This window comes from Limanda limanda, chromosome 17 (assembly GCF_963576545.1).
Source record: "Limanda limanda chromosome 17, fLimLim1.1, whole genome shotgun sequence".
NCBI lineage: Eukaryota > Metazoa > Chordata > Actinopteri > Pleuronectiformes > Pleuronectidae > Limanda > Limanda limanda.
Genome location: NC_083652.1, coordinates 5,698,087 through 5,712,262, shown reverse-complemented (window position 1 = coordinate 5,712,262; position 14,176 = coordinate 5,698,087). Strand labels below are relative to the sequence as shown.

Here is a 14,176-nt window from a genome sequence, read left to right as displayed (position 1 = left end):
ATTACATGTGCGTAATGGTTGAGATCATTTGATCAATAATCAATATTTTAAAACTGCTTCAGAAATTGTCTAATTTTCTTTTTAGGTGTTTTATTTTGTAGCTCTTTGTTGATATTGAGGAGTTCTGTCCAAGCCCTATGAACGACAACAAATAAATATTGAATAAATAAACGAATACATTAATAATCAAATGCAGAAATAATTCAGTATGTAATGAAATGGTTTCAAGTGTAAAAGTGTATTTATTTATTTAGATTTAACTATTCTTACAGAAATAGGTGAATACATATATAAATGAATAAATAAATAAATGGACATACAAAAATAGCCCCTTTCATAAATTTTTTTTTATTATTTATTTATTTTTGTCATTCATAGTCCCCCACCCCCAACAGCCTTTGTGATTGGTCTGTACATTTTGCTAAACAATCCCCTACACCAATCAGCGATAACACGCGTTTGACGTCATCTTTAGATGCCGGAAATGGACTCACATGTGTCAGTGAACGAGGACAGGTCCATTGGACGTCTCTTAGGTCACTAACACCCAAAGCAGCGAGTAGAGATGCGTTTCCAGACTTTAACTGAGGCTTTAACTTGTCGGCGCTGAAGGTTATTTTAAATACCGAGGTTTGTTTTTATTATGAATACGGTTCGTTTGAGCCTGAGGTGTTTGACGGTTGAGTTTGTGAAAGGCAGAGTTCTCCCCGCTGCTCGTTATTCTCCAACTCTTTCGCAGTTTCTCCGAACAATGGCGACTAACAGCGGCAGCAGTTATGGTGACCGTAATAACCCGGAGACGAGGCCGCAGCTGGGTCCGAAGAAAGGGAAGCAGAAGGAGCCGCTGAGGAGACTGAAAACCCGGGAGAACAGGAGCAAGCGAGGGGACGTTCACGGACCGTCCACCGTCTACGTGCAGGTGGTCGGTGCAGGGAGCAGAGACACCCCTGCGTCCCTTTATGTTTTCTCCGAGTACAACAGGTACTGGGTTCAGATGCATGTCAATAACAATCCAGATTAGTAGCACCTCCACCCACATGTAGTTAAACGTGTTTTGCATTTCAGGACACTTCATATTTTCACTGTACTTAATTACTCCTGGAGAAAGTTGTGATTTTCACTCCACTGCCCCTCTCTGGCAGTTCATTTCAGAAGTCAAATTCTCAAAACATATACATTATTCACTTAAGAAAAAGAAAAGAAACTACAAGGAAATTCTTCTCATAACTTTTTCTATAATTCATTTTTCTTTCAAGAAGATCATAATGTATTCTTCAAGAAAATAAATGGCAGATTAATCCACAGTGAAAAAAGTCATTAGCTCCAGTTGTATATATTAAATAGTAATACACTAGCTTCACCTCAACCAACCACAATAGTTCAATTAATTGTGTCACAAATAATAATCTAATTCAACAATAAAAATCACAGACAATTATTCTACAATAAGACATTTATAAGTAATGAAATCTCAATGTCTCAAAAACCAAAGACCAAACTTTCTGAAGGTCTTCATAACATTATAATCAATTTATATTGCAATGCAATATAAGTTAATGTTGCATTGCGCAATGCAACTTTTTTAATCATTCATAATGCTGTTAATTAAGGATAACTCACTGATAATTGTGGAGCTGGAAAAGAGCTTTAAAATTAAGTTTTATTCTTTTGCATCTGATAAAAACACAACTGGTCTTAAATGAACATCAAATTGACACTAATATGTTTCAAAAACTAGCCTTTAAAAACGTCCTGCAGCCTCTGAAGCCCAGACAAAACACAACAAAGATATTATCCACAGTTTTATATGAACCTTTTCCTCTTCCCCCTTTCTCTGCTGCAGGTACCTGTTCAACTGTGGGGAAGGAACACAGAGACTCATGCAGGAACACAAGTAAGTCACTTTTTCCATCACAGTGTAAACACATGTTAAAGGTGTATATGGACAAGACACAGAAGCTGAACATGGATTTGTTTTCATCTGACAGACTGAGAGCTGCTCGTCTCGACAATATCTTCCTGACCAAACTGAGCTGGAAGAACGTAGGAGGTTTATCAGGTCAGTAACATCTGTCGTCTCATAATGATGCAGTTGAAATGACAAAATAATCCATATTATTGACAATGATGGTGTTTGTACAAACTCTGTCTTGAGTAGCATTTAGACAAAAGATTTAGAACATTTTATACGACAACAAAACCTGAACACCACCTGCCTGTCAAAGCAGTGTAGCACCAGATTGAACAAGTGATCGAGTCCACACATTGAATTATAACGCTTGTTCAGGAGCCCAATGTTTATGAATACTATAAGTGGATAAAGCTATATGTTGCATTGCAATAATTACGGGACAAAAACGATTATATATCAAATATATATATATAACAGGTTTTTTGGGGTTCAGTTAATGTCCAGCATAAGTCATCTCACAATTTATACCATAATTTGTTTACAATTTAAATTGTAGCAAAATCCCTACTCAGGAGAGGTGCCGCAGTCTCCTCTCCTGCTCTCACAGATTTTGGCAAACATGAGACACAGGTGCAGAGCAGCTGGGGAACATTTAGCAGCTAAATAGTCTGATATTCCCCCTAAAATGCTGAAAGAGGTCGGATGTTGGACACAACCATGACTCATGTGACTTGTAAACACTGGAGATTCAGCAATTTGTGTGGGGATTTTGTTCACAGCTTGTTTCTGCTGCCCCCAAGTGGCTAAAACAACCAGTTACTACAAATGAAAAGTCCAACCTTAGAAGATATTTAATAAATTAAATCAAAAACATAAATTTAGATGTCGAACAAATCATCCAAACGAATGAAAATTACCTAAATAAAAATTGAGACTTACAAGAGCAGATTTGTATTATAGCAAACAAAAAGTCTAACAAAGAATGTTTAACCATTTATAATAATAAAAAAAAATTCCCAGAATTTCTGTATTATAAATAAATTTTGATCAAAATTCCATCTAAACATTTATCATATTGGCACATTTATAGAATTCAGTGAAATGCTGTGTGATGCTTCATTCTGTAAGTTCCTGTAAATGGATGGGTTACTTTTGCTAGTAGGGCTTGAGGTAGAGATTTAAGTACTAGGTATTTGTTTAACTGAACACTGTTCGGTGTCGGCTGTCTTTTCTGCAGGGATGATCTTGACTTTGAAGGACACCGGTGTCCCCGAGTGTGTCCTCTCTGGACCACCCCAGCTGGTGAGAATCTGAATCGTACTTTATGAACAAAACCTGCAGGAGTTTTGAGTGTAACACATCTGCCGTCTCTCCTTTTGTTTTTAATCACAGGAGAACTATGTGAATGCCATCAAGTCGTTCTCAGGACCACTGGAGGACATCAAGCTGTGTACGTTGACTTTGCTGAACTGAATGAGATTAATATAAATTTTGATATCACTTTGATTATTGACTGTGTCGGGTTCTCGCAGCCGTTCGACCATACACTGACGAGGCGCACTCAGACGATACAATGATCGTTCATCAAGTACCAGTGTTTGGTGAGTTCACATGTTGTACTTGAGAATCCTTTCTGCCTTTTTGATTTTTTTAACCTCAACTTCAGAAAGCGTTCCTGACTTTTTCGATCTTCACTGTTTAGCTCAGTCGGCGGGGCCTGGCAGAAGGCTGTCCCCCAGGTCGAGCAGCCCCCCTCGGAGTCCTGGATCTCCGATGAAAGACGACATGGACTCCAACAGCCGTGGAAGTGGTCCACGCAGTCCAGGTGAGTCTGTTAAACCTGGAGGCCTCCTGAGGGTCTCTGGGAAGTTGGACATTTGACAAACTGAATCAGAAAACTTGATAAAGAAACTAGGTTGTTTTCCTGTGGTGTGTCTCCACTATAGGAATGTTCCACAGAAATTTAAAACATTTTTAAACATTTTTTAAGACAACTGTGTTTTTACCCCTTGCCCAGAATACGTTTTCAGTCCGTGTCTCCTGGAAGCAATATTTCAGGAACACCTTGAGGGAATCTCTTCAACTTTAATAGAAACATTCTCATGGTCTCAAAGATGATTTGATATGTTTTTATGGTCAAAGATCACTGTGTTCTCATAAGACATGTTTTTATATCTCCACGCCAGTGACAAGCCAGTGGCTGGAGGCATTATGTTTTCAGGTTGTCCGTTCCATTCTTATCAATATGATATCTCAAGAACGGCAAAGGTCAATGTCTCTCTGACTGCCCACATTACATTTTTGGCTGTCAGGTGTGTTCCTATTTCACCTCTCATTTGACCTAATTTTACACAAATGCCAAAAAAGAAAAAGTTGTTTCTTGATGACAGGTAAATAACCAAAAGATCAAAGGTCAGCTTTACTTGGCCAATGTTTCACTCAACTTGTGCTGAGATCATATGTGTGGTCAGTCAGTCAGACACAGGTGGGATGTAGTTTGTGTTTCTTTGCCCTGGAAGGAATCTGATTCTTGGTACCAGTGTTGAAACCTTGTACTGACCAGGGACGGACATTTCAAGCAAAGATACAATGCGATATCTAACTTCATTAATTCTACAAAGACCATAAACAGTGTGGGAACTCTGGTGCATTACATTTATTCATGTGCATTGTCCCAGATAAATATACATGTACAATTCATAAAAATAAATGCGCCATCCCTTGAACTGACTTCCTGTGTTGAAGGTATTGCCACTTGAGAGAAAACGAAAAACTCATGTTTGATTCAAAATGCAGTGATGACATTATTTGTTTCTAATATCCTGCAGGTGAAAGACGTGCAACGAATAGAGACACGTCTTTGGTGGTTGCCTTTATATGTAAGGTGGGAAACTATAAATTATTAACCTCATTGTGAGTGCGATGTACAGATCGAGGAACTTTGTGTCACAACGTTCTTCTCATTATACAGCTTCACCCAAAGAGAGGAAGCTTCTTGGTCCCTCAGGCCCGGGAGCTGGGACTGCCAGTGTGAGTGGATTTTATTCGTCATACTGATTAGATCTCAACACTGGTGATCAATGCCATTAAATTAAAGTTCATTTTCATGTGGACAGTGTTTCTGTGGGAATGGATTTATTATTACCATAATTATTATTAATTCTTTATTTTTTGGGATTGAAATAAAACATTTTATTAAGATAATAAATACAATGCTGCATTAAACTTTCATGACCTGCTTACATTTATATTGAAGCTCTGTATGTTTCATACTATTATTGTCCTTATTTTAATATAAAACCTCACTGTAACTTCATTATCTGTTCATTATTGTTTGACTCATAAAATGTTAGAAAATTGACAAATTATTGAATCAATGACTTTTTCCAAGAACCCCAAAAAAACATGTATGTGTTTGAATTTATTAATGACCTAATTGATCAAAAAGGTAAAATATTTTTAGGTTTAATAATATATTGATGTATGTCATCATTTTTTATTTATATTTTTTCCTTATATCCTGACTCGTATAAAATCTTTTTCCTGACAGAGGCACAGCAGCCATCGGTCCGCTCATCACCGCTCTGAAGTGTGGTCAAAGTATCACATATGAAGGCAAAGAGGTTCTGTATGACGATGGAGCCTCTCAGATTTCACACTGCAGCTCCTGGTTGTGTCTGCTGACAGTGTTGTTGTTGTCGTTTTGCTTATAGATCCGGCCTGAGCAGGTTTGCACTCCCACTGACCCCGGACCAATCTTTATCGTTGTTGAGTGTCCGTCTGACGAGTTTATCAAAGGTGTTTGCACCAACCAACAACTGAGGAGGTGACGTTGATTATCTTAGACTTAGATTTTAAACACTCACTGTGTCTTTTGCTGAATGAAACTGAGGCCAGTCTCTCATCCCGTCTAGACACCAGACGGGAGGGGCGGAGGACTCTGCTGCGCTGGTGGTTCACATGACTCCAGAGTCTGTTTTGAAAACCGATGAATACAAAGAGTGGATGGAAAGGTCTGACTTCTGACTCTGTAAAACCAGACTCCATTGAGTATATTACTGTTTGATGTTCAGAGGCTGAAGGTTTTCTCTGTGTCTGTGCAGGTTTCCATCCTCCACAGAACACATGATCCTGAATGAGCAGGTCTCTACTGACCACAACATCAGAAGTCACAAGATTCAAGCTCAGCTGAACATGATTCACCCCGAGATCTTTCCAGAACTCAGCTCTTCACAAACAAAGGTAACACCGGCTGTCACTTTTTGAATTATACATCTAATAATAATTCCAGAAATTTCAGTCTGTCTTTATGTGGCTCACATAGCTGGAGAACCGTTCATCTTCATGCCCTGTTGCAATGCTTTTATTTCTAGAATTTTCTTTAAAATGTTATAATTTTTAGTTTGGTCCATATCCCATCCGTAAACATAGAGGAGGCAGGGTTTTTGACCTACACTGCAGTCAGCCACCAGGGGGCAATCAAAGCACTTCAGAGGCTTCACCTTTATGAGCCATCATGCCATCTTTCTATAGAGTCTATAACCAACACTCATGTCACTGACACACACTTTTTTTCACAGAGAGCAAAATGAGGTCCGGTGTTAGTGTGACGTTCTTAAAAACAAAGTTCTGTCAAAACAAGAGTTCTCAAAGCAATAAATCGGCTGTGGTACAAAAAGAAAAACATCATAAAACCTTCTTTTTTCCCTCAGGAGCCTCAGGCCGCCCTGCATGTCCCCAACGTCAGAGCCGAGTGCCTGCTCAAGTTCCAGCTCAGACCTGTAATGGAGTGGCAAAGGTTAGTTTGTCCTTCAGTTCCCCCAATTTAGCCATAGTTACTCTGCAGCTCAGACTGCTGCCTTGTCACAGAAAACAATCTGGAATGGACCACTGCCCTCAACCTCTTTCTTTCTTCCTCTTCTTCTGTAAACTCGTCTTACTAGTGTCAGTGTGGTTTTTTTCTTCTGTGCTGTTTCTGTCAAGCACTATGGAGGCGCTGTGAAAATAATCCCTGTTTTCCCTTGCTGGTGCTTTTGTGGGCAGTGGTGTGTGTCTTCTTGACTCTGTATCTCATTCGTTAGAGATGCTATCCCCTCCTGCAACGCTGAGGAGTTTGTGCAAGAGGCCTCCGAGGTCCCAAACTTTCTGGAAGAGGTGGAAAAGTGCAGGAAGATTTGCTCCATTGATGCTGCTGAGCCTTCTGGTCAGTTCTCTGGAAATACAGAGGCATATTTGAGCTTTTACACAAAAACGTATCAGATTGAAGAGAAGCAATGTTCAAGAAAATCATTTAAATTCATTTTTAATAACACTGCCTGTTTATGTTTGCCTACTCTGACATTATACAAGTTAAAATGTTTTCTACTGCAGGACGAGGAGAGAAATACCCAGAGGTGGTTTTCTTGGGAACAGGATCTGCTCTTCCCATGAAGATCAGAAACGTCAGTGGCACCTTAGTAAATATCAGGTGTGGATCTTATTTATTTAATTCACAAACCAAGACATGGATTATAGACCCATTTAGCTACCACCGCCAAAGAAGGTTGTGTTTTCACCAGTTAGTTAGTTTGTTAGCAAGACTATGTTATTCTTGGTAATGATTTTCCTTCATATCTGTTTAATTTTGTTCATAATGGTCTTAAAAGTCTTTGGTTTAACTTGTTGAAACCTGCAGAAAAACTGACCTGGAAACATAAGAATAAAGACAGACCATTATTTGTATTTTCCTCTGTCCAGTGTAGATTTCCTCTTTTCAAAACCTTTTCTTAGTTCATGTGTTTACTCCTGTCTGTAGCCCGAGTCAGTCGATCCTGTTGGACTGTGGAGAGGGAACCTTCGGTCAGCTCTGCAGACACTACGGGGAAGACGTGAACAAAGCGCTCTCCAAGATTTCAACTGTCTTTATCTCACACATGCATGCTGACCACCACACAGTAAGCAGCCCTGCATCATGGTGAATTGAGAACTAAACACAACACTGGTAAATACTGATCCTGATGTTCAACCCTTCTGTCTCAGGGGCTGCTGAATCTGTTGTACCAGAAGGAAAGAGCAATGGTAAAGAATAAAATCTAATTTTTAATAAAATGACACTATTTCCTTCGCTAATTTAATATTTTAAAGTTGCTTGAGTTCATTTCAACTGATGTTGTCTGGTTTGTTTTTGCAATTATGTGTTGGAAGGTTTTCTCAATTGTCTTTGCTATTTATACAAGGTCATCGCTCTATGCTGTTACTCTATGATCATGTTTTTGTGTGTATGAATTTGAAATGATTGCCTTTGACTAACTTTATCATATTTATGTCTCTAGATGACTCTAGGAAAAGAGTTAAGCCCCATTTACCTGATTGCGCCATCCCAGATCATGACTTGGCTCAACCAGTATCATGACTACTGCGAAGAAATCCTCAGCCATGTTAAGTAGGTGGACACGAAAGACATCGTAACATCACATCTCAAACTTTAGCATCACACTTTCAGAATGTAAAACTGTTTTTGTTTAGGAAGGGTCTGATGTACAGCTTTTTTACTTCCTCATCAAGAAATCTGGGGAAAAGGCCATAACCAAATATTAAAGAGATACTAACTTTTACTGAACAACAGCGCCCTCTGCAGCCATACGTGGTGATGCATTCTGTTGGGCTTCGAGCAATTAAAGGGATAGTTCACAGCAAAATAAAAATTCACTCATTATCATCTAACATGATCTCTTCTCTGCTTCTCTTTCCTCCGATTTAGTGTTTCATGTGTACCATAGACTTTTTCGTTCTGGTTGATTTGAGGTTGACATCTTGAACGTCTTAAAATGTTCTTTTCTTGTTTTCAGTTTCGTCCCAAACAAGTTTCTATGTGATCGTGCTGATCCTCCCACACAGCGGACAAGTTCACTCATCAAAGCGTTCCTGAAAAAGAACGATCTTCAGAAGGTCTGTTTGAACATGGCCTCCTTCAATATAACAAAAGAAAAAAGGTTTCTAAGTGTTCATCTAATTCTGTGTGTTTGTGTGCTTCAGTTCCAGACGTGCATAGTGCGTCACTGTAAGAACGCCTTCGCCTGCAGCTTCACGCACAACTCCGGCTGGAAATTGGCTTTCTCTGGTGACACCATGCCCTGCGATGGACTGGTTCACATCGGTTAGTAGCACTCAGAGTGATTAGAGCCCATATTTCAATCAAGTGTGTCTAGACAGACATACTGTGGGTAATAGCAAATTGAGTGTACGCTCTCAATGTTTCAGAGATTCATATAAGGTCATCCTAACCTTAGCTTGACTACACAGGCTGTTCTGAATAATTTATCCAATATTTCTCACTGCTTCGGATCACTCTCATCGCTGGCAGGCTCTTCTAATGGTTCCTGAGGGATACCACTTCATTGACTCCCTTTAAATTGCTTGACTGGATTCAGTCCAAGAAAAGCCTCCCAGAGACAGCGAGCGTATCCCATGCCTGTTCATTATAAATGGCTCAGCTCACCAGACAAACGGGGCGTGCCAGTTCTTGATTACGCCGACTACCTGATTGATTTCCTGTGGGACAGGAAGAGACTGTAAGTGCTTCTCTGTGATGCGTTGCTTTCCACCGCAGGAAGGAATGCAACCCTGCTCATACACGAGGCCACGCTGGAGGACGGAATGGAAGAGGAGGCTGTGGAGAAGAGGCACAGGTGAGTAAAACAAACATTTTCACCACGCGGCTCAGTTAATGTAATTTATGCAAATGTTTAAAACCATTGAAAAAGGAAAATTGGCGCCGTTAAAGCTGTCAGCCAGCTAAAGAAATGCTCTTTATTGGCTCCTGGAGGTTGCACTTATTTTTTTAGTGGCTTATTAAATTCTTTTACTCTCCTCAGACAATTGCCATTGATTTTTTTCTTCTTCACATTTTATAGTTGCAGAGTGAGCGTCTGTCTTCACAACAGCATCATTTTATGTCTTTGGAAAACAATATTAACATGGAAACAGTCCCTTTGAGAAAATAACAAAAATGCAACTCGAGTGAGAAAGCTGCGTCATGCCAATCTGTGACTTTATGGATTCTTGTTTTTTCCGACAGTACGACCTCTCAGGCCATCGGTATCGGCATGAAGATGAACGCCAAGTTCATCATGCTGAACCACTTCAGCCAGCGTTATGCTAAGATCCCTCTCTTCAGCGAGGACTTTAACGACAGAGTGGGAATATCCTTCGACCACATGAAAGTAAGTTGCGATGTAGACGTGCAGGTTACACACATTATGTTTTGGGAAATTGCTTTTGCAGCCTGTAGAAGCGCTCATAAATGCAGCATTCAGACACACTAAAGCCCCTTTTCCACTGGTCTACCACACACTATCATCTGGCTTTTGTCTGCAATGGCGATAAATACAATCATCATTCAAAAAAACTCTTCCACTGTCAACAGATTTTTTTAGCAGGTTTACTTGCATTTAAAAACAAACGTGTACCTGCTAATTTTGGTGTAAAAGACGCGTCACTGAGCACTTTATTAGGGACACTACACTTAACCTGGGTAGTTCTCACTTTGTTTGATTCTGTCACATAATCTCTGGAGAATTGTCAGGTTCACCTTGATGCTGCCAATCTGCCGTTCCCCTTGTCAGAGGGTTTTATATACTTTATCTCTGGTGAGTGGGGGAGGCCACTGATGTTACCCATCATCTACATGAAGCCAGTTTGAGATGGTGCATGGAAGGTAAACCCATCCATATACTGTGGCCATGAAGGGATTAACATCATGGTCAGAGAGGCTGTGGCCTTCAAACAATGATTTCATTCTTCACTTATTTGGTCAGATTCTTGGCTTTGTTTTAATTATTGTTTGATCTGATATTCCCTCCTTTTGATGAAATCTCATGTGAAATTACTTAAGTTCCTGGGTTTTGTAAAAAATATATATACGTTTAAGTTTTAGTGGAATTATATTTTTTAATGGTATTTTAATTATTTGTGATCTACCTGCTGCTCTCAACTGTACTTCAGTATATAAAAGGAAGAATCACTTATATACAGGTGAGGGCAGACAAATAATTTCAATAGTTAGAATAGCTTCAAGAATATAGAATAAAAATTGACGTTCAGTAGAGATTGGTCCAAAAAATGATACAACTACAGTATGAAGTTTGTTCTTTGTCATGGAAATAACAGTTTGAGAAAACAATGCAGTGTCAATACACATGACCTTCATCATTAGATGGAGTTTGTTCATTCGTTTGCGTGACCTTGAAAAGATGATTTCATCTGAAGTACGTGGGGAACTTCTCGTCCTCGTTTACTTAAGTAGATCTGCTGATAAAGACGATGTAATTGTTTCTCAACAAGTCCATCATTACCAAGCCACTCTTGCTTGTGTTGATCAGAGACTTGGAACCGGAACCTCAGACGGAAAAGAGCACTATTGCCTGAGCAGCTGCATTCATGAGTTTCTATTGTTTTAGTTTAGAGAATCTTTCCTTTCTGTGTCAAGGCTGAAATCAAGTACATTGTCCTCTGCCTCAGTACTGAATGTAAAAACCAGAGTCAGGACATTGACCATTTTCTTTCTCATCATCTCCTTTTCTCAGATTCACTTTGGAGACTTTAAAATCATCCCCAGACTCATTCCTGCACTTAAGACCCTGTTTGCCGAGGAAATTGAAGAGATGGAGGAGAGAAGAGGGAAGAGGGAGCTGAGGGAGCTGAGGCAGCCGAAAGGAAGCAGCTCTGACATGAACAACGAGCAGAAGTTGAGTGGAGCAGCGGTGGAGGCCGGCCGAGGTGCCAAACGAGATCAGGAGGCGTCAGCAACACATGAAGTAGAAGCAAAGAAACAGAAAACATGAGCTCCGAGAAAAAGACTGAAGCAGAGAGAATCCTGAGTTATTTTATTTAAATGAACTTTATGATTGATGACTTTTATTTGTTTTTTGTGGTTTTATTGAAGAATCATTTACATTTCTGGCGTTGTACAATGCTAAGCTATGAATATAGCTTAATATTTTTTGTTAATCATGAGACTGAATAAAAAATAAACCACGGAGTATGTAGTTTATTCAATATGGATGTCTTTAGTGGTAACCAACATAATATCCCATAGAGGCTAGTCGAGGGGTTGTGGTTAGTTCAGACCACAGACTGTAAATAAAGATGGACAATTTCTCCACATCGTCCAGATGTACGAAAAAGAAGCTTAAGTATTCTGGAAATCAACTCAGCCATCTTTCACTAATAACGTAATTTGTTATGGAAGTTTTCTGGAAGCAGAACTCTGGGCAGCACTTGATGTTTTAGGCAGAAGATTTTAAAGTAGACTTGATGCATAAAGGGGACCAGCAAGTTGAACAATATACAAACGCTAACAGAGTAACATGAGCAACTGTCACTCCCAAGTCTCAAGATACCTCCCTCAGCCACCCCATATATCTTCCTCTACTAGTGTCACCCATTCCAACAGCACATCCACGAAAGGCTAGAATTGCTGTCACTCTCCATGTTACATGTAGGTGTTCGCATCCTATTGGACAGTTGAGCCTAAAGCATGCATTCCTAAATCACATTGTGTCCTTATGTCTTGCTACTGATGTAATATGCAAAAGAGTGTGTGAAGTTGGTGCCTCTGTGTCTGCTCATCTGAGTTAGATATAAAGGTCACTAAGTGTAGACGCTACAACAAACTGTTGGTTGGTCCTTTACCTATAACCTGAACTTGGATACTGCTTACAGAGAGAAGAGAGTATTTGTGGAATTAGATAGGCACTATTCTCCTGTACAGAAAAAATGTGTTATATACTATATAAATAATATATAGCATATACAGTTATGTGTGAGGATTGTCAAATTCCTCAACAGTATCGAGCTCTCGCCAAAATATGTGCTCGACCAATCGTGAGCAGGTCTCAGCTGTCAATCATCACGTTTCACCCCCCGTTTTTACATCATCAAGTCACTTGTTAAAACAAAACTTATCAGGAGGATGAACAGTTTGAGGGATGAAGTTAATACAACTGAAAACTAAACTGATAATTTATTGTTTACATTAGTCCACCATTAGGTGACATAAATCTGATAGACCCGTAGCTTTTAACAGGCTACTTTATTCTGCTAACTTGCTAACTACACAGGCTGATGGCAGGTGTGTCCTGTGCATCATTCCTGGTACTTAATTAGTGATTGTGACAATAAATACAGAACGGATTTGACTCAAGTCAATGTGTAATCATGTTTGAGTGCTAAAAGTCTCCTTATACATTTATAAGCAGCATATAAAGGTTTCATATACACTCCAACGAATCTGGAAGAAGATATAAGAGCTTATTAAAGAATCTGGCAACCACTGCTCATGAATAGATAATAGATGAGGATAATAGTAAAACATAGTTGTATTAATAAAACATGAAATCATTTGAGAAGTTAACGAAAACAAAAACGTACAGACATCTGTGCAATGTTGAAACAAAATTTTAAATGTTTATATTGAGGTTTTGTATGTTAAACAGGATGACGTTATGCTTTGCCCTGCTGCCACGTTATTGGCTGATTTGATAATTGCAGGTGTTCAGGTTGTTATTCAGTGAGACAGGCCCAAAACCATCAGTTGCGAAAAGGGCCTGGGACCAGTTGACCAAAACCTATTCCAACCCAAAACAGGATGTCTTTATTGGATCAAACTGAACTGTGGTTCGGTTTGTTTGCAGTTTGAAAGAGATTATTTGATAGATTCTGAAGTTTTGGGTCAATTGCAGAAAGTTGACATCATTAAACAGTGGAAGAAGGAAAAGAACCGCAGGCGGCTTCTTCACCCTTGACGATATAAAGTTTGAACGACATACATTTTGTCGGTAGTGAAACCATAATGGTATCACAGCAGGAATAGCTGAACTACTTCACATTATATCCACACACTCCCCTGGCAACTCTAATGGTAACACTCATATTTGAAGGAAATCGGTTTATTATTGACCAAAACCCCCTAACGTTAAGTGCCTGTATTGCAGGGATTTCTTGAGTTTGAGACTTTTCGTGCATGTTAGCAGTGAGACTTTCTCTGAGCTGTCCAGCATGAGGTCCTCTTCAAAAGTTCGATTTAATGGGACATTTAATCTGAAAACTGCAGCAGAGGCTCAGACCAGCTGATAATAACAATTCAGTCCACATGGGGGCTTCAGTGAGCAACAAGCTTTTGTACCACAGTCACTGAGGCTTAAAGGAAAATGGAAATAAACTCATGAAGAGTGACTGTAATATATTTTGCCACTGGAGGGAGCCGTGGCTGCAGGAAAATCCTCG

At 39.4% G+C, this 14,176-nt stretch overlaps 1 protein-coding gene across 2 annotated transcripts; it reads left to right on the top strand.

Annotated features, from left to right (window-relative positions):
• The first annotated feature begins 489 nt into the window (after positions 1 to 489).
• elac2 (elaC ribonuclease Z 2) lies at positions 490 to 11,928 on the top strand. Of its 2 annotated transcripts, XM_061089712.1 has the most exons (25): positions 490 to 630; positions 740 to 981; positions 1,844 to 1,894; positions 1,989 to 2,059; positions 3,150 to 3,214; positions 3,305 to 3,362; positions 3,445 to 3,513; positions 3,615 to 3,737; positions 4,741 to 4,796; positions 4,884 to 4,942; positions 5,463 to 5,535; positions 5,626 to 5,738; positions 5,827 to 5,925; positions 6,016 to 6,154; positions 6,625 to 6,710; positions 6,994 to 7,115; positions 7,283 to 7,379; positions 7,707 to 7,845; positions 7,931 to 7,969; positions 8,224 to 8,333; positions 8,740 to 8,839; positions 8,927 to 9,047; positions 9,501 to 9,579; positions 9,969 to 10,113; positions 11,476 to 11,928. In XM_061089712.1, exons 2-25 carry the CDS (start codon positions 752 to 754, stop codon positions 11,731 to 11,733), a joined length of 2,502 nt encoding a protein of 833 aa, XP_060945695.1. In that variant the 5' UTR covers positions 490 to 630; positions 740 to 751; the 3' UTR covers positions 11,734 to 11,928. The 2 variants fall into 2 exon arrangements, with proteins under 2 accessions (XP_060945695.1, XP_060945694.1); XM_061089711.1 differs by having other exon boundaries at positions 490 to 981.
• The last annotated feature ends 2,248 nt before the right edge of the window (positions 11,929 to 14,176 follow it).

Bases quoted from the DNA above. Each gene is read 5' to 3' on its own strand.
- elac2 (XM_061089711.1), top strand. From the start codon at position 644: ATGAATACGGTTCGTTTGAGCCTGAGGTGTTTGACGGTTGAGTTTGTG. The intron at 3,363-3,444 runs GTACGTTGACTT...GGGTTCTCGCAG, and splicing joins ACTGGAGGACATCAAGCTGT to CCGTTCGACCATACACTGAC. The intron at 8,840-8,926 runs GTCTGTTTGAAC...TGTGTGCTTCAG, and splicing joins AAAAGAACGATCTTCAGAAG to TTCCAGACGTGCATAGTGCG.